This window comes from Aphelocoma coerulescens, chromosome 2 (genome assembly GCF_041296385.1).
Source record: "Aphelocoma coerulescens isolate FSJ_1873_10779 chromosome 2, UR_Acoe_1.0, whole genome shotgun sequence".
In the NCBI taxonomy this organism is placed as follows: domain Eukaryota; kingdom Metazoa; phylum Chordata; class Aves; order Passeriformes; family Corvidae; genus Aphelocoma; species Aphelocoma coerulescens.
This window is the reverse complement of record NC_091015.1, coordinates 55,179,782-55,200,296: the sequence shown is the minus strand read 5'-3', so window position 1 is coordinate 55,200,296 and position 20,515 is coordinate 55,179,782. Positions and strand designations below refer to the sequence as shown.

The 20,515-nt window shown below is 40.0% G+C and overlaps 1 protein-coding gene across 17 annotated transcripts in view; it reads right to left on the bottom strand.

Annotated features, from left to right (window-relative positions):
* Positions 1-20,168, bottom strand: part of BBS9 (Bardet-Biedl syndrome 9) — a 288,845-nt gene extending 268,677 nt beyond the window's left edge. For 16 of the 17 annotated variants that reach the window (XR_011149049.1, XM_069007583.1, XM_069007584.1 and 13 more), the window contains exons 1-5: positions 20,025-20,168; positions 18,729-18,849; positions 15,245-15,395; positions 14,021-14,085; positions 11,477-11,590 (exon numbers count right to left, since the gene is read on the bottom strand). Coding sequence is in view for 15 of the 17 variants with exons in the window: in XM_069007583.1 (XP_068863684.1) it covers positions 11,477-11,590; positions 14,021-14,085; positions 15,245-15,395; positions 18,729-18,840 (442 nt within the window). In the remaining 2 variants the exon portion in view is untranslated. Of the gene's footprint in view, positions 1-10,061; positions 10,101-11,476; positions 11,591-14,020; positions 14,086-15,244; positions 15,396-18,728; positions 18,850-20,024 lie in introns of those variants that run through there. The other variant, XM_069007589.1, reaches the window with a different exon arrangement.
* Between the last annotated feature and the right edge of the window lie 347 nt (positions 20,169-20,515).

Here is a 20,515-nt window from a genome sequence, read left to right as displayed (position 1 = left end):
AATTGGTTTTACTTCACTTAAATTATAGTGCTTTTTTAAAATAAATTGCAGATTAAGAGATTAATCTAGCAATTCATAATTGAGACAAAGTTCTGGCATACTGAAGGCAATGAGAATTTTCATATCAGTTAGGCTGTGATTATTAGGCTACAATCATTACTGTTAAGAAGAGCTGAAGAAGGTAAAAGGAAACGGATGGTAAGAGATTCAGAGAATATTTTCCTTGATTATTTTTCCATTCACATGCTCAATTTAGAGAAGAGGTTCTAACTCCCTTATTAATAGAAAAATAAAATACCAAAACACTAACAGTTTTCCAAAGTTACGTGAGAAACCATTTAGAAGTAGTCATCAACAGATCTCTTCTATGAAAAAATTTCAAAGCCCAAACCTTTCAAAAAATCTGTCCTTATGCAGAAGCAATTTAACAGGAAGGCAACAGTTAAATATTCTGTTCCTTAATAGAATTAGCCAATAAATCAAAGTCCAAATTTATACTGCTCCAGTATTTAAACATAGTCATAAGAATCATTTAACCTTACAGCATAAAACTCAGCTGATAATTTTTTTTTCTGACTAACACCTAATAAAATTTATTCTTGCAGAATTGTAGAAAAGTTAAGCACAGTCTACCCTTCTTACAAAGTTTCCTGTTACAAGGCTGCATGGTTTATGCATATGTTGTATTTCATTACTTCAAAAAATTCCTCCATATAGCACCCTCTTTGTTGTAACACTCAAATTTACTTTGCCTCTAGGCCAGTCCTATAATAAAAGTAAAATGAATTCAAGGCCATTTGATGAGAAAAAGATAGGTTCAAAGTATTTTCACACTTTTTTGCTTGTAACTTTTTCATGTCAAAGTTGTATTTTCTTTCTTCCTTCCCTTTGCTATTTTTTTATTATTTGCTTTTATTGGTACAGTATCCATGAAACAACTTCAAATAAATCAGAACTACTCCGGAAGCCAACTTAAGGCATGAAGGTTTCAGGTGAAAAAGTAAATTTCAAAGCCTGTGCTTATTAGGGGAATCCAATACTAAATCATTTATCAACTCATCTGAAGAGTTATAGAAAACCATGATTAATTCACTTATTACTTAACTATTAGATAATGCAAGAGTGTGGAATCACACAAAACAGTAACAGGTGCTTTCACAGTGCAAAACCATTATCTATAAGTAAACGCCATTCCAAAATAATTCAGCAGCTAAAAAAGCAAAGTTATTAAACTGTGCTGTCTGCCACTAAATAAAACTAGTATTCTATTCAAGAGCAACCCAACAGATTCTGGCCCCCAGTGGCAAACTATCATTATGCCTTTTCTTTAGCTCTTAAGGCGAAAAAATTTTTAAAATTGAAAAAAAAAAATTTTAAAATGAGAAAGAAAACTGGAAGTGTTCAGAGTGTTTATACACCTTAATGTTAAACCCAACTTAATGTACCACTTACACCCTGAAGAACAACCACAGAACTCAATCCTCACCTGGGAAAGGGCATCCTCCTACTACAGCATATGATCCTTCACACACTTCCTAAGCACTTCAGAGAGCAGTTCAGGAAACCTGCGCTTCATTCACCAGTCCTCAAAGCAGAAAACTTTACTATTCATTCATTACAAACCACTGTTTGTTCATATATGAGCTGCTATCCTGCCCAGCATTCAGTCTAATGCACAACTGACCACAGGAAATTTATGTGATAATCTGTAAAGCTGCCTAAGTTTCAAGTAACAGTGGCTTTTTTTAAAGCCCTTCTCCACTCTTCACATTACTTTAGCAGAAATTTATTGCATATACTTTCCTCAAACATAAGTCATATCACTCAAGGCAAACAAGGCAAAGAATGAAATTGTGGCCTAATCTGTGAACTTTTTCAAAGAAGTAATAAGGGCACTTTTCTTCCACTATAAAAAAAGCATAATACCATCATTTCTTATAAGCAGGCTCCACATCAGTAAATCTCTCTTTTTAACAGTCAGGCACAAGAAGTACATTGACTCTTTTTCAAGATATAGAAGGACTTAGGCTAACAGCTGTAAGGTTGCTAAGCCCTAATCCATTCAAAAGAAGACAGTAAAGTAGGATAAGAGTCATTTTCCAAACTACTGTCTTCTTTCTCAGGTAACTCTACAGGCAGGAGAACATACCATGCCTAAATACCTTCAATATGGACATGACAAAGTCAAGGCACAGGTCAGAGTTTATTCTGTATGTTGCAGGTACAAAATTAAGGTAACTTCAGCACTAATTATCTAAACATCATGTTAGGAAAAGACAATAAAAATTAATTATGAAGTAATATGAATTTATTTGCACTGAGTCAAAAATGAGTTTTGCTTAATGCCCATTCTCTGCAAATCTTTTACTGTGCCAATATGCAAATTCATGAGATTCTTAAGCAGCCAATAATTATCTCAACTAATCTCTGTGATTATGTATCTATAAGGAGTTTTAATATTTTTACATGAAGATCGTTTACTACTATTATTTCATATTACTGATGTCAACAATGGTTAACAATAAACAAATTGATTAACCAAAATTTTGCACAGGTGGAACAGATCCAATTCATCAGATTAGATGAATTAGAACAACTAGGCCTACATGATTTAGGTGTAATCACAAACAAAGAACCATGGGAATGATATAAAATTATGACCAAATTATGTCAATCACAAAATGTAAAAATACTGGCTCAAAATCCAACCACTACCTAGCTACAAAAAAAAAAAAAACCCTTCTCACTGTTTTGGAATTAACATTGTTTTAACATTATAAACACTAAACAATATATGGAATATTGCTTCATAAGACTTCACTATTTCTATATTAATACCAGATTTACACCCTAAAAACTGAACTGCAGGCACACTGTGTGATAAGTAAGAAAAGGAATTCTTAACTAAAATACTATATCCAATTCACTTGCTTCACTCCATTTCTATCTTTTAGCAATGGAAAATATGCAACTTATTTATCAGAAGCTTTCAATCAGCAGTGAGTTTCAATCAGCAAAAAAAATTTCCATCACTTAGGGTTTACCAGCCAAGTACAACATTTTTAATTATTTATGGGGACAAACTTTTAGAAGAGCATGTTGTTATAGGACAAGGGGTAAAGGTTTTAATGAAAAAGGGTTGATTTAGATTAGACATAAAGAAGAACTTTTTAACAAGGAGGGTGGTAAAACACTGGAACAGGTTGTGCACTGAGGTGGTGGATGCGCCATCCCTGGAAATATTCAGGGTCAGACTGGACAGGTCTCAGAACAACCTAGTCTAGTTGATGATGCCACTGCTCATCAGGTTGCTCACAACTAGATCAGGTTGCTCAGGAGCCCATCCAACCTGGTCTTGAAAAATCCCAGGGATGGGACACCTCTCTCCTTTTAGTATAAAAACATTCCCCTTTGCCCTATTGCTATTTGCCCTTGTGAAAAGTCACACTCCCTCTTCTCTGTAAGCCCCCTTTAAATACTGCAAGGCCACAAGGTCTCCCTAAAGCCTTCTCTTCCTCAGGCTGAAAAATCCCAGCTGTCTCAGCCTGTCTTTGGAGGAGAGATGTTCCATCCCTCTGACTGTTTCTGTGGACCTTTCTGGACCTGCTCTAACAGGTCCAGGTCTTTTCTGTGATGAGGACTCCAGAACTGTATGCAGCACTACAGGTGGGGTCTCACAAGGGAGACAATCACCTCCCTCACTCTCCTGGTCACATTGCTTTTGATGCAGCCCAGGACATGCTTGGCCTTCCAGGCTGTGAAGACTAAGGCAAAAAACTCATTGAGTACCTCAGTCTTCTCCATATATGTTGTTACCAGTTCTCCTTTGTCATTTATTGGGGGGTACACCATCCTTGGCCTTTCTTTTCTGACCTTTATACCTACAGAATAGCTTTTTGTTATTTTTCACATCCCTCGCCAAGTCGTGTTCCATCAGTGCTTTGACTTTCTTGATCCCATTCCTACACCATCTGAATGATATCCCTGTACTCTCCCCAGGTCACCTGTTTCCACTGGCTGTGCATCTCTTTCTTACTTCTCAGTTTGAGGACCAGATCCTTGCTCATACATGTCCATGTCTACCCTGCCTTGCTTGATTTCTTACACACTGGGATGGAGAGCTTTGCGCTCTAAGAAAAGTGTCCTTAAAGAACTGACAGCTCTGGTCAGCTGCTTTGCCCCTAAGGACAGTTTTCCAGGGCATCTCATTCACCAACTCCTTAAACATCTTGAAGTTCACTCTTCCAAAGCTGAGGGTCCTGACTTTTCTTCTTGCCAAGACCACGTTCCTTGAGAGCACAAACTCAACCAGGGCGGGGTCACCACAGACCAGGCTGCCTCCAAATTTAACCTCTCTAATGACCTCATCATCTAAAATTATGAGCTTGAGCCAAATACCAGGTCACTGGTATTTGACTCATAAAGACTCAGAACAACAACATACTACAGATGTGAAAACAGAAAATACTTTCCAAGATACTGTAAACTATCAGCAAACATCACTTCATATAATGACAGTTGAATTCTTAGCCCAGCAGTCTCTGGTGGTGTAATTGCATGATGCCTTAATAGTATAACCTGACCTTATAAAACTCACGTGATTAATGGGTTTATATAAAGTAAAATTTTTGTACAGCTGAGTCCTCATCATAAGTCAGGGTGCAACATAAATCATAAAGATATATACTTTTACACCTTCGTTTCTTTAAAAAAAAAGGCAGCTTAAGGTAGAATACCCTGAAGGTCCTTAAATTTTATATCTGCAGTAAAACATGAAGTTTATAATCTGTTCATTACTTAAGGGTTGTGACATTTTGTGGCTAGGTGAAGAGTTCACTTGGTTGAAAACCAGGGTTCAGCACTACTGACTCATGATTTTATCATGAATCACCCTTTCTAAAATGACCCATATGCTAGAATTGGAGCACTGGATTACAAACTCAACTTATAGCTCTAAGACCAGGAGGAAGAGTTCAGAAATATTAAAAGGAGACATGCATTCTAAACAACAAAAGCAGTGTCTTAAAGTTAAGTTCAACTTTTGAAAGTCTGAGCTAACAATACTGATTTTTAAATATAAAATCAACAGCTGATCTTCCTATGTCCCTTCTTGATAGTTTGTTGTTTTCATTTTAGCACCAGTGTTCAGAGACAGCCAGGAACAAACATATAGCTAAAGCAGCAAAGAAATGTAAAGATCTGCATTATAATCCTTTGCCACAGATTTTCAAAGTTTGCCTACACTATGCTTGACTTCTATATTTTCATCTTTGTAGGTGTTTCCCATTTACTATTTTGAAACATTTCCATTAGCTTTGTTTAGAATTCTAGCTAAACTTATAAGGGATTTCATAGTTATTTCTCACACCTCTGGGCTTTTAACATTTCTGCTGAAAATAAGATTCAAGTTCATTTCACCTTTTTGCTAAAGTTCTACAACCAACAGAATACATTTTGTTTCAATCAATAAAAGACTTTTAGCTATAGAGGTTTTCAGAAAGTGCTTTTGTGTTTTCTACACCTCAGTAAATGCTGCAGTAAATACACCTGTAGAATCAGTTCAAGGATAAATGCAGCTATAGAAATGCTGACTGGTAACTGTTGTAAGAGGACCATCTAGTGGTGACAACCACAAGTCACACTGATATTTTTAAGAAAACTGTACACTGTTAATCTATGCAAGCCATTGGTCAACTTCTCAGTCTTTGGGTTTTCTATTCCACAGCTTTAGTAGTTGCTTTAATTTAGGTTTCAACTTTCTATGATGAGAATAAATGAGGTAATTGATTTTCTTCATCTGTTCCTGTTATGAGAACATCTTTGTCAATTCTTCCATATGTGAAAACTGCTCATAGATCAAATAATTAATCTGAAGACACCAGCAAGAATGAAATTTAGCAACTAGGCTATCAAATAGGTCTCTTTACTTCACAATACTCCCCACAGAGAAATAACTAATAGCTTTTTTCTTAATACAAGAGACAAAAAAATCAACAGTTGAGAAGTGACAGTTGTACTTTGTATGTTTTACATCTCCATCACATTTCAGCCAAAGAGATGTGCTGTCTAATAGACCAAAACATTACAAGGGTCTAAGCTTGCCATAAACTAGCAGGGACAGAACAGCAAAAACTTACATTGAAGAAAGCTGAATGAGAATGAAATACACATCTAGTGGTATTTGTTTCTATACTTCAATACATGAAACAACTCCAAAGACACTAAAATCGAATCATAGAATGGTTTGGGTTGGAAGGGTTCTTACAGGTTATCTAGTCCAAACCCCCCCCTGCAATGAGGGACATCTTCTAGATCAGGTTGCTCAGAACTCCATCCAATCAGACCTTGAGTGTTTTACCACCCTCCTTGTGTAAAAACTTCCTCCTTATATCTAATCTAAATTGTCCCTCTTTTAGTATAAAAACATTCCCCTTTGTTCTATCACAACAGTCCCCACTAAAACATTTGTCCTCAGCTTTCCTGTAGGCCCCCTTTAAGTACCTAAAGACCATATTAAGGTGTCCCTGAATCCTTCTTCTTCTGCAGGCTGAACAACTCCAACTCTCTGGGCCTGTCTTCGTGGGAGGTACTCCAGCCGTCTGATCATCTTCATGGCCCTCCTCTGGACGTGCTCTAACAGGTCCAGGTCTTTTCTGTGATGAGGACTCCAGAACTGTATGCAGCACTACAGGTGGGGTCTCACAAGGGAGACAATCACCTCCCTCACTCTCCTGGTCACACTGCTTTTGGTGCAGCCCAGGACATGCTTGGCCTTCCAGGCTGTGAGCACAAACTATTGCACCACATCCAGCTTTTCATCCATGAGAACACCCAAGTTCTTCTCTGTAGGACTGCTCTTAATTAATTTATCTCCCTGTCTGTACTCATGTCTGGGATTGCCCGGACCCAGGTGCAGCACCTTGCATTTGGACTTGTTTAACCTTGTCAGTTTCCCATGGGCCCACTTCTCAAGCTTCTCTCCCGGTCCCTCTGGATGGCATCCTCCTTTCCTTCAGGTGTGTCAATCCCACCACACAGCCTGGTGTCATCTGCAAACTTGCTGAGGGTGCACGCTATCCCACTGCCTAGATCACTGATAAAACAATTAAAGAGCACTGGTCCTGCTATGGATGCCCAAGGAATAACATTTGTCACTCTATACTTCTGTAGGATGGTGAAGGGTCTGGAGGGGAAACCTTTTAAGGACCAGCTGAGGGCACTAGATTTGTTCAGCCTGGAGAAGAGGAAACTGAGAGGGGATATCACTGTGGTCTTCAACATCCTCCTGAGGGGAAGTAGAGGGGCAGGTACTGGTCTTTCACTCTTGTGACCAGTGACAGGACTTGAGAAAATGACAAGAAGCTGAGTCAGGGGAGGTTTAGGTTAGATATCAGGAAAAATCTTTTCACACAGAAGGTGGTTGAGCAGGTGCTCCACGGAAGTGGTCACAGCACCAAGTCTGTCTGAGTTCAAGAAGCACATTCTGCACAGGGCCAGGAGTTGGACTAGATGATCCTGATGGATCCCTTCCAACTCAGCATTTTCTATGATTCTCTGGATGCAACCATCCAACCAATTCATCAACCAGTGAACAGCCCACTCGTCAAAACCATCTCTCTCCAATTTAGAGAGAAGGATGTTGTGGGGGAGTGTGTCAAAGGCTTTACAAAAGTCCAGATAGATTACATACATAATCCTTACCTTGACCACTGATGTAGTTACTCCATGGCAGTCTACCACTAGGCCACTAGGTTGATCAGTCAGGACTTGCCCTCAGTGAAGCCGTGCTGGCTATCTTGAATCATATCCCTGTCCTCCATGTGCCTTAGCACAGCTTCTAGGAAGCTCTATTCCATGATCTTTCCAGGCCCAGATTTGAGGCTGACAAGTTGCTACTTCCTGGGATGCTCCTTTCCAGCCCTTTTAAAATGCATTAAATGTTTCCCTTTTTCCAGTAACCCTGGACTTCACCTGCTGCCATGACTTTTCAAGAACCATGGAGGGTAGCTTGGCAACTACATCAGACGATTCCTTCAGGACTCTGGGATGCCTCTCAGTCAGGTCCCACAGATTTATGTATGTTCAGGTTCGTCAGGTGGTCGTGAACCCAATCTTTTCTTGCAGTGGGAAAGACTTTGCTCCCCCAGTCCCCATCCTGCTCTCTACCACTTGAGAGTGTGAGAAGACAGATTGCAAGTGATGACTGAGGAAAAAAATTTAGTATCTCAGCCTTCTACTCGTCCATTGTTACCAGTTTGCCAGTGTTGCTTCCTTTGACCTATCTTTTCTGGTTAACCTACCTGTAGAAGCCCTTCTTGTTCTTTGCACCCCTCACCAAGTCCATCCAGCTGTACCTTTGCTTTTCTGACCCCATCCCTACTCAACCGGACACCACCTCTCCCTGCCTCCACTGGCTGTGCATTTCCTTCTTGCCCTTTGACCAGCAGGTCTCAACTCAGACTTGCCAATCTCTTGCCTTCCTTTCCCAATTTCTTGTACCTGGGGATCCTGAGCTCTTGCACTCTATGGAAGACATCCTTGAAGATCTGTCATTTTCTGACTCCTTGTCCCTGAAGGCAGTTTCACAAGGGGTCCAACTGACTTCAAGGACTTCAAGATCCAACCTTGAAGAGTGGGAAGTTTGCTTTCCTAAAGTTCAGGGTCCTGACTTTACTTTTTACCTGTCCCATACCCCTCAGGACTGCAAACTCAATCTTTTTTTTTTTTTTTTTGTCAATGTTAAATCATATGGCTGAGTAGAATGCCCTGCTTTACCAGTGAAGGTAAAGGATTAAGAGCTCCATAAAAAGAAAAAAAGCATAACCTTCAGCAAGAGAAATCCGAGCAAGACTGAGGAACTTCATAGATCAAGTTCTCTGTGTCAACTCCTACAGCATTCTTTACTTACTCAAATGAAAAATTATGTTCCTGGGGGACTGACATTCACCCTCCTCCCCAACACTCCCATGGTATGCTTTCCCTGAATGCATGCTTTCCTCCTTCTATTCAACTGCCATTCTCCTGTGTCTGCTTCAGTAGTTCTGTGAACATGACCTGTGAAGTGTCTCTTTCACCCTCACATTGTTTCAAACATGCTTGAGTATAGCAGTAAGACACATATTAGTCACAGTAGTAACAGACGGCAATAAATGCAAAAACTCTCCCTGTATTTTTTTATTCTACTTCCGGAGTGTGGTACAGAAGTTAGACTGTTAGCAAAGCAAGTTCATAGCTGCAGGCTTACAGCACCACCATAAATTAACCTTTACTGAAGATGAGAAACATTGTTAGCAGATGCCTGAAAAGAATTCCAGAGAAGCCTGTGGAAGGCTGATAGTAAAAAAAATGTTTATTTATTTACAGACTCTCAATGGCACACCAGAACACCTGCCAAACACAGGTACACATAGATAGCATGGCAGGCTACACCAGGACAGGCATGTGTTTACTAAAATTAACAGCACTTGATAGACCTCCTTTCTGGTTCACTCTGGCTGGTCTTGCAAGATGGAAATAAAAACACAATACTGTCCTTTATAAGTCTCAAGGAGAGAGCAAGATATTAAAGATGATACCTAAAAGAACTAAAATCGATATACTACAAAGGGCTTAGGGCAAGATCAAAAGCATATCCTTGATAAGAAATCTAATCAGATAGTCCAGGAAAGCCACATAAAAAGAACATTCAGTCCAGGAAATCTACCAACAAAAAAATATTCCTTCATTTCCCAAAAAGAACTTTCCCCAGTGTTCATTTGGCCAATTTCTCTGATGCTTCAACACATGCCTTACTAGCCTCCTATTAGGTACCTGAACACTCACTATAATTTTCCTAGATTTAGGTCTTAAACAGAAAGCAACTTGATCTTACAATATGAACGTGTATTATTCATTACATAATATAAATCTCTGACTCCTTTGTTTATTTATGATTTGAGATCATTCTTTGTCCAACAGCAATAAACACACCTATGTGAACTGGAACATGGTGAAGAAAAAAGGAAAAGGAAATTAGCCTGACATGCTAACACAGAAAACTCAGAAAAGTTTACAGAACTTACCAGAGTTCCTTCTGCTGTTCTTGCTGCTTTGTCAGGATTGGCCCTCATTTTGACCATCCTAGGTGTTGAAAAGTGTTTGGCTTGCTGAGTAGGTTCTAGGGTAAACATTACCTCCTGTCTCCCTAGCTTGCAAAGACACCTTCTTCATTAGATTATTTGCATCCACCACAGCTCATGAGACAGGTCTGGCATCAAGACTGAGCTGGCAGTCAGACCTCTACTTAGACCTCCATGGTAAACAAACGTGCATGTCAAAAATCCAGAGAATTTCTTCTGCAGAACTGCATGGTGGTACATGTTGACTTGTTTTATTCTTTCTGAACCATTCCAGACACTCACAACACATAGTTTACAATCCCCTATACATTTGTTACTCCAATACCACTGTAAAGTGTCAGAGAACATTATTCCCTCTCCTCAGATTTAAGAACCTCTGTATCATCTTTCTGCTTTTAACAGGCCATACAATATACACTCACTCCTCAAGATGCTCATGGCACTTATACCTTCTCACTCACATGAGTTGACCATTTTCCCCAAGGCAATTGTAAGAAATTAGTAGGTGAAAATCTCTTCAATCAGTTAGGATTTTGGTCAGCTGAATTTAAGCCCAGGGACAAGCCTGAATTTAGGGTAAGGCATTGCAGCAATATTACTGGAAGGTTATTACAGGTCCAGAACTGAGGGACTGTCTGTATATATTTGCCATCTTGATGCAGGAAACTTTCTGTCTTGGAAAGTGACTATCACTGCCAACAGTTTAGTGACACTACTTTTTTTGATGACTGCCACCCCCAGTATTTTTGGGCAATCTCTACTTCTGAACAGAAAGATATATTATGCAAAGCCAATCTAAATGCTTCCACATGGGAACACAAAAAACATCCACAAATTCAAAAAAGACTAATATCTATTAAACTCATTCAAATCTACAGACACACCATAAATACTATTGTCCACTGTTATTTTTTTCCAATCAAAGTTTAAGTATTTTTTTAGAAGTCTGCATTACACATATTTCAAGACATTTTATGCTTTAGGTTCAGCAAAAGATGTTAACTTTTTAACTTGTCCAGGATAAGCAAGTGCAGAAAAGTAAAACAGAATTAAAGCATAGAAGAAAACAATTATTTTTAGATATTAAAGTACTTTACAAGGGAAGAGCCAGGAATTTTGTCATGTTTTTTAAAATCAATATTTTCCTTGTAGACTCATATCCAGTTCAAAATGTGAGAAAATAACTACTCTGCATTTAATATTCTTTGCTCATTTGAACTTGAGTTATTTTCAATATGCATCAGATAAAAAGCACCATCATGCATAGAATGATGTTTTCCTCTAGACAGCAGCATCATGCTGCCTTTCAAAATTCTGTTAAACAACTAATTATAAAGAATATACAACAGGGAGCTTACCTTTTACACCACCAAATGGACCATAAGTCATATTACAAGCAGTTCTCTGAAGATTGTGCTCATACATCAGTTTAATCTGATACTGGTTCCCATGCTCCACATTCCCCTGAGTTCCTACAAAAAGAAAAAAGGGTAAGTATTTATTAATTTGATCCACACAAGAAGTGGAAGAAGTAAAGGGGTATCAGTGTCAACAATCTGAAAAAAAATGTAACTTAATTTCTAGTGACTTTTGAGATATGTAGGCTCACACTGCTGCTTTCTGAAAAAAAAATCACCAAGCTACAAAATTCCTAAAGGCCAGAACCAGAAATAAGGTCTCATTATACTATATATACTATAAAGACCTCGCAAGAGGTTGAGATTTTATTATTTAAATGCATTTTTCATGTTGGGCACACCTCTAAGATCAGAAAAAAAGCCTGCTCAAAGGGGAGTTCTTATGATTCTCTAGCTATTTGGTAAATATACTTTATCCAACAGCCAGCCTCAGCTGCAATATCTTTGTCACAAATTAAGCTGTAGCTGGTCATTAGCTACAATTTGACAAAGCTATGTTTAGGACACACCTATCACTTGCCTTACTTTGCCTGAAATTCAATGCAGTGGTCAGCAATGCAAAGATAAAAGACAAACATATGGTAGCAAAAATATTTTTGTGATATAAATCACATTCTCTGAAAATGTCTGCATGAATTTTAACTTCCTGATTCCTTCAGGGAATGAGCAGAAATTAAAAGTCTTTCTAAATAAACTCAAGTTCCTCTTTCAAGAATCAAGTTCTTCCTGAACACCATGGAGAAAGTAAACTTCATTGCATAAAGTAATACTTAAGGACTAATATTAGCAAGGAAAAAAAAATAAACCAAAACTTTTGAGAACAGTCACATCAGCTGGGAAAAGGGTGTTTTGTGCTAAATCCTACCACAACTTTAATTATACAAAGATTATTCCAACAACAACTTAAGCAATATTCTATGAAAGATTTGTATCTTATGCTAACCTTTTAGGCAATTTCTCCAATCAAATCAAACATAGGTTTTAAACAACTACCCCTAAAGCAGGCCCACATTAGGGAAAAGACTGGAATAGACATGAGGGGAAAAGCCCTGGCTGACTAGTAACCAGATAATCAGCAACACTTTGGGATAAACAAGTTAGAAAGTAGCCAGTCTGTGTACACTGACTGCAATACAGTTCCAAGGCCATACTTGAGTCAGCCCTGAAGGATGCTTTTATTTGTCAAAGAGAAGCAGGATACTGATTTTATTATGAACAACAGATATGGTAACATGTACAAAGCAAGTAAAGATTCCACTTTATGAAAGTGTAATTTTCCTTAAAAGCATAAAGAAATAATGATAGTTATTTCTCAAAGGAGCTTGTTTGAGAGTACCCACTCAGATCACAGAAATTACCACTAAAGTATAAATGTTTACAGATTAGTATGAAAAGTCTATTAAGGGGTTGCAAAATATTACTTTTATTATTACTTAGCTGCTTAAGCCATGTAGACCAAACAGCATATTACAACTGCTAAAGACTTCTAGACTTACTGGGTGCTGCTAATGCAAATTTTAAAATAAATTGTTCTAATAAAAATTGTACTGGTAGGCTGCAGTCCTAAGGCATAAACACTATTACAGCAAATGGAAACCATGAAAATTGCAGTATGTCTCAAAGAATCCCTCCTCAGCAAAGATCACTTTCACAGGTGTTTCCAGATAGGCAAAGAGAATCTAAAAAGAGAGCACATTTTTGTAATCTTATCTGACTACAAGGCTGTAAATAGGAAGCAAGCTGCTCCTAGAAGAAAAGCATGCTCTTGTAACGAAAGGAACCACAGAGTGTGTCCCTGCATGGAGAAAATTAACAATGCCATGTTGTCTATTGAATTTTGAAGATGGGTGTACCATTAATAGACTCTTAAATCTGTGCTTTGCCCTCAGCATACAGAAGAAAAAAATCAGTGCATAGAATATGTATTTCGCATCTTGGCTCTTCACATACACAGAGAATACATCATATAGAATTTCCAGCCAAAGGAAGTAGAAGAAAGCAGATTTAAGAGAAAACATTGTGGTTTCACCTTCTTACCAATATTAACCTCCTGTCTTCTCATGGGCTATCTTACCAATGTTCTGGCTTTCTAAAAAATTATCTGGACTTCTGAGTTCAGAAAGAATTGTAATTGTTTCTTTTTAAAGAGCTAAGTAGGTTGGCATTATACAACCATTTGTTCATTAGCATGTTGAACAATAACACCAATTCATAAAACCATAATGAGAACTAATTGCTCACAATCACTGCTAACCACAGACCATCACAGACATCACAGCATCTCAGGCATGGAGCAGACCAGCAAACCTCTGCTAAACCTAATTACTAATGTTTCCTCTTCATACATGGGCTTGAGTGAAAGAACATGACTGCAGATCTTCAGAGAGGATGAGCAAACACTGTATATTCCAAGTTTAACATTAACCTAATGCAAACTTTAGAATACACTTAAAATCACTGTAAAGCTTGGATCTGTAAACTAACCTGAAACAGCATACACACAGAGTTTTCGGCAATGCAACACAGCTAGATGAAGTCCTTCAGTACCACTGTAAAGAAGGGTGTAAAACACACTATTTTCAGATAAATTCAAGTAAAATTCATACAGGATAAAATTCAAGTAACATGTTGAAATTGCTGTCACATATGAGCCAAATGCAGAGGTTTGGGTGTTAGATATTAGCATAAAAACTCACAAGTACTGATCTTCCTAAATTCATGCTGAAGTATTTAGAGTTAATTTCAAAATCAAAATTAATCCTTTATGAACATTTTTTGAGATTCAAATATGAAGAGCAACCCAAATATTTTCCCAGTTTAGTTTGAACCTCATTTGAAACAAGGTGCTGTTAATCCTTCTTGGAGGGATGATATGAGGATCATCCCTCCAAACAAGCATTATTCAGCAATCACAGACACTACCTTTTTTTTAATTCACATTTGTATGAGCTGCATGGAACCTTCAAACCCTCACATTCTTCTTCCCCTAAACCCAAGTAGCATTTCCAGCACAGAAAGTATTTGTGCCACAACCATAGAAAATGTTTTAGCTCATTTCACAGAGTAAGGCGTTATCATTCTTGCACAGGGTCACTCTGGGAGTACTTGACCCTTTGGTCTCAGAGCCCTAATCTTTCCCATGGCTAGTACAGGTTTTACTTCCATTTTTTAAAGTTCATGCTTCAGTATTAGAAGTTAATTTCAAAATTAAAATTAATCCTTTAAGAATTAATTTCTAAAATAAAATTCTCCTAAGTAGATTCTCTTACAGCCAATTAACTATAAGGTGTTTTCCTCAGAGTCACAGTATCTCTCCTCTACCTGGCCACTTATTTCCACTAAATTCATTGGGATTAAGGATCTTCTATCCTCTATCAAACAGGAAACAATTGGCCAGTATTACATCTTAGATCATAACAAGTTAGTCACGTACTCTTAACACCTTACAAGATAACTTTCAATGTAAAGTTTTTCCTGTTCTACATACTTCTAAAAAATTGCATGTGGAAGATTACCCTCTATATATACCTTAAGTGAAAATTCTCTCATATCAAGATGAATCAAGCAGCAGATAAATGCATATTATTGGATTCATAGATGTGATTAATAGTTGTCCATCTAGAAACTAAAAACTCACCCTCCAAAACAAAGGAAGGAAATCACATCTAAGACTTAAATAAACAGCACCATAACCTGCCATTTACTTACGAAACAAATTTTCCTACTTCCACCTGCAATATTGGTTCTCGCAACTGCACTTCCAAGAGTAAGTCTTCGGGTTGTACTTCGTCTCCAGGTTTCACAGGATGTGGATTAAAGATTCGGAGATATCCCTTATAACTGCCCACAATAACTTTATCTAAAAAACAAACAAACAAAAACAACACGTAGGATACTACACAATACAATAGTACATGTGGAATTCAATTTGCTGCAGAGTGCTTCAAATATCACCCTAAAAAGAAAGAATATTGACATGATTCAATTAATGTTCATTATGTTCTGTCCTCTAAATTGCTAAAGTTTAACTTCAGCAATTACATTTTTTGCAGATACATGAATATCTGTCAGCACCAGTGATGGTAGCAATAGGGTTGAGTGTTTATGGGTAAGAATCAGGGAGAAGGCCAATGAGGCAGATGTCATGATGGGAGTCTGTTACAGACCACCCAAAAAGGACAAAGATGCAATGAATATTCTATAAGCAGCTTGAAGAAGTCTCACAATCACCAGCCCTTGCTCTTGTGGAGGACTTCAACTTACCAGATGTCTGCTGAAAATAGAGCAGAGAGGAACTGTCTAGGAGATTCTTGGAGTGTATGAAAGATAACTGCCTGACACAACTGGTGAAGGAGCCAACTAGGGAAGGTGCCCTACTGGATTTGTTGTTTGTAAACAGAGAAGGATTTGTAGGTTATATGATGGTTGGAGGCGGTAGTGGGCACAGCAATCACAAAATTTTATTTCCAGTTCTTAGAAAAGGAAGGAAGGGGAACAGCAGAAGGGCTGTCATAGGCTTCCTGAGGGCAGATTTTCACCCATTTAGGAGATTGGCTGACAGAGTTCCTTAGAAAGCAGTCCTGCAGGGCAAAGGGGCCCAGGAAGGCTGAACATTTGTAACAAAGGAAATCTTAAAAGGTAGAGGACCAGGCCATTCCCGTGTGCCAAAAGACAAGTTTGCAGGGAAGAACACCATCCTGCCTGAACAGAGCTTTGGCTGGAACTCAGGAAAAAGAGGAGATATGACCTCTGGAAGAAGGGGCAGCCGAATCAGGGGGGCTACAAGGATGTTGTGAGGCTATGCAGGAAGAAAATTAGAAGGGGCAAAACCCAACTAGAACTTAATCTAGCTACTGCCATAGAAGACAATAAAAATGTTTCTATCAATACATCAGCAACAGAACGAGGACCCAGGGGAATCTCCATTCTTTATTGGATATGGAGGGAAACATAGTGATAAAGGATGAGGAAAAGACTGAGGTACTTAGTGTTGCCTTTGGCTTAGTCTTCAACAGAACAACAGTAGTTCTCTGGGTACCCAGCTTCCTGAGCTGGAAAACAGGAACAGGGAGCAGAATGAGGTTCCCATAATGCAAGGGGAAATGGGCAGCATCCGGCTACACCACTTAGACACAAACACAAGTCTATGGGGCAAGATGGGATCCACCCAGGAACACGGAGAGAGTTAGTGGAAGTGCTCACCAAGCTACTCCCTGTTATTTATCATCAGTCCTGACTCACCAGGGAGCTCCCAGTTGACTGGAAGTTAGCAAATGTGATGCCCATCTACAAGAAGGGTCAGAAGGAGGATCTGGAGAACTACAGGCCAGTCAGCCTGACCTCAGTGCCAGGAAAGTCATGGAGCATATCATCTTGAGTGTCATCATGCAACTTGTATGCATGGGATCGGACCCAGCCAGGAGGGGTTTATGAAGGGCAGATTCTGTTTGGCCAACTTATCTCCTTCTGTGACAAAGTGACCAGCTTAGTGGACAGGGGACATATTGTGGATGTTGTTTACCTAGACTTCAGTAAACCTTTGACAGCATTTCCCACAGCATTCGCCTGGATAAACTGGGTGGTCATGGCTTGGACATGTGCATTGTTCACTGGGTAAAATTTGGGTGGGTGGCTGAGCCCAGAGCGTGGTGGTGAATTGACTTACACCCAGATGGCGACTGGTCACAAGTGACATTCCCCAGAGCTCAGTATTGGGGCCAGTCCTGTTTATTGTCTTTATCAATGACCTGGATGAGGGGATCCAGTGCACCCTCGGTAAGTTTGCTGATGACACAAAGTTGGTGGGATGGTTGATCTGCTAGAGGGTAGGATGGCACTGTAGCAGGATCTGGACAGGCTGGAGCAATGGGTCAAGGCCAATCATATGAGGTCCAACAAGACCAAGTGCCAGATCATTCACTTCAGTCACAACAACCCCATGCAACACAACAGGCTTGGGGAACAGTTCCAGGAAAGCTGCCCAACAGAACAGTACCTGCGGTGACGGCCAACAGCAGCTGGAAAATGAGCCAGCATGTGCCCAGGCGGCCAAGAAGGCCAATGGCATCCTGGCCCGTATCAGAATGTGTGTGGCCAGAGAAGTATTGCCCCCCTGTATTCAGCACTGGTGAGGTTGCACCTCAAATACTGCATTCAGTTTGGGGCTCCTCACTACAAGAAAGTCATGGAGGTGGTGGAGCACGGCCAGAGAAGGGCAACAAAGCCAGCGAAGGGCTTAGACATGCACCAGGGGATGTAAAGCCTAGATGGGATACTAGGAAAAATTTCACCAAAAGGATTGTGAAGCACTGGAAGAGACTGCCAAGGACACTGTTTGAATCACCATCCCTGGTGGTAATTAAAAGACATGTAGACGTGGTGCTCAAGGACATGGTTTAGTAGTGAATACAGAGTGTTAGCTGGCAGACTCAATCATCTTAAAGGTCTTTTCCAATCTAAATGACTCTAATGAATTTCTACTGAAAAAGGCTCTACACCAAATCAGTAACAGCTCAACTTTATTCAAATTGTCCTGAAAAGGGAGAGTCTTACATTAAAATAATTTTCAAAGAGTATGGCAGGAATGAAATCAAACTCAAGTACCTCTAGTGGGCAAAAACAAAGTTCCAAGGTGAGCATGATATCATAAAGATCCCAATAATTTATTAATTTTTAAAAAATACACACACAAAAACTCTCCCTGACAGCAAGATCATTTCACATTGTTAATGACTACACAGAAAAGCAGGGCTTACTCAAGCAGAGTCACTTATTTCAATCGTCACTTATTTTGCAGACCAAAAGGGCTGTTCATTTGTTTTTCTAAATTCTTAACTTTTTAGCTCTCACCTTCCTTTTTTTTCCTCCCCTTAGGTTATTATAAGTCACAACATGTTTGCTCCCATGACTAACTGAAAATTCTTTATTTTAAAGATATCTACCATTGAGGGAATAAGACATAAGAAAAGTTACTAGAGAACACAAGCAAGAATTAACATGTTGAGCAACATACAAATATAAAAAGACAGAGAGCACTGAATTTGTCTTCTTAAGCCTACAAGGACACATTAAAGATAGCAGACCTAAAACTAACCAGCCAACTAGCCTGACTAACAAGCTTTCAGCATGCATAGGTCAAAGCAAACTTACAGCAGTGTGGCTTAAAAGCCAGCAATTTCAAGTCTGAATTTACCTTGTCCACTGCCACTATTATCAACATCAGCAACACACAGACAGCCTTGGTCAAATTCTTCCTTTTCTCCAAGTATGGTGGACCACCAGTCTCTAGCTTTAAACAAGGACATTCTTCTTTACTGAAAAGGAAACAAACTACTGTTAAAGCTTATACTAATACATGCAACTGTTTATACAAAAAACTTTTTCTTTGTTAGCAACAGCTTTCCTTAAGTATATTACACCTCTTGGTTTCATACTGCACTAGTGTGAGCTAAATAAATGCTAATTCCAGGTGTCTTGAGTTTCTGGTTATATAGTTCAGAAAACAATCTCAGAAATCTTAATGTCATTAGTTAAATTATTTGTGATAGACACTGCTAGTTATATGAGGAAATGCAACAAAATAACAGACTTTTAAGAACTGTTAAATGCCTTCTGTTACAAGCACTAAGTAATAAAAAGTTTTCAAAGTCACAGAACTGAGGTCTCTTCTCTCTTACCGAGTACCAGAAAAAAAAAAAAAAAAAAAGTTCTGACGCAAGTCTTCTGCAAGAGAAATTCTTTTTAGACAAGTAAATGGAGACATAAACAGACGACATCAAAACCTCCACCACGTAATCGCCTTGAAGATGCCCCAGTGACACGACTAAAGAACTCGGTCATACAGGGCACAAATCAGCTTTTCTGCTCCCTACCTGATGTTATTTTAAGAAGGGGGGAGGGAAGGAGCGAGGAGGAGACTAATCCCCTTGCAGGCGGCTTGACAATAACATTATCCTAGTTCAAAACTCACAGATCCATACCTAGGAACCCGGACACACTCGATCCCACAGCTCGCACAGGAGGCATGGGGCTGCCAGGCACCGGCAGCTCCAGCGGGAAGAAGGGAAAAAGACGGGATTGGGAACAAACGCAGCCTGCAAGCCCGGGCCTTTCCTCTTTAAAGGAAACCAAGTCCGGCAAACAAAAACACTTATTTTCCACCTTTTTCCCGTCGCTATGCCCGCTAGGCAACCTGCTGCCACCGAGTGCGGGCTAGCACAACCCTCCACACACACGCCCTCACTCCCTCCTGCCCTCTCAAGAGTCCCTGAGCAGCACCCACAGCGCCTACACAGAGCCACGGATAGGGACACGGACGGACAGACAGAGAGACAGACAGAGAGACAGACAGAGAGACAGACAGAGAGACGGACAGAGAGACGGACAGAGAGACGGACAGAGAGACGGACAGAGAGACGGACAGAGAGACGGAGACACACAGATACACACATCCCCGTGGAGTGGGAGAAGGAGCCCGGCGGGGGCTTACTTGGGCGGGAGGCGACAGCTCCCTGGCACGGTGCAGTCCCGAGCCGTCCCGGAGCAGCAGCCCCGCTTCCTCACAGGAGCTCCTCACTCAGGCGCGGCCCGAGGCGAGGCACAGAGTGCAGGGCTACACGCGCATTCCCACCGCCGCCGCCATCTCCAGCATCCTCCTCTCCCCCCGCCGGCACCAATCTCATACCCCCCCCGCGCCCCGCCCAGGACGGAGCTTGGGAAATGTAGTTTGGGAAGCGGCGCCATGGGCCGTTGGGTTCTTTCATTTCGTCCTGTACGGAGGGGAAGGGCAAAGCAGAGAAGCATTCCTTTTGTATTTTCTGAGAGGAGGAAAAAAACCCCACAACCCTAAACACGCAGACACACGTTCTTCTTCTTCAAAGCCCCTCACAGAAACCTCTTGCTCTCAAGGCGCCCAACTCCACCCGCCCGTCCACCCTTTCCCTCCCCCTTTTCCCTGTGGTGTGGTACGGCCGGCGAGGG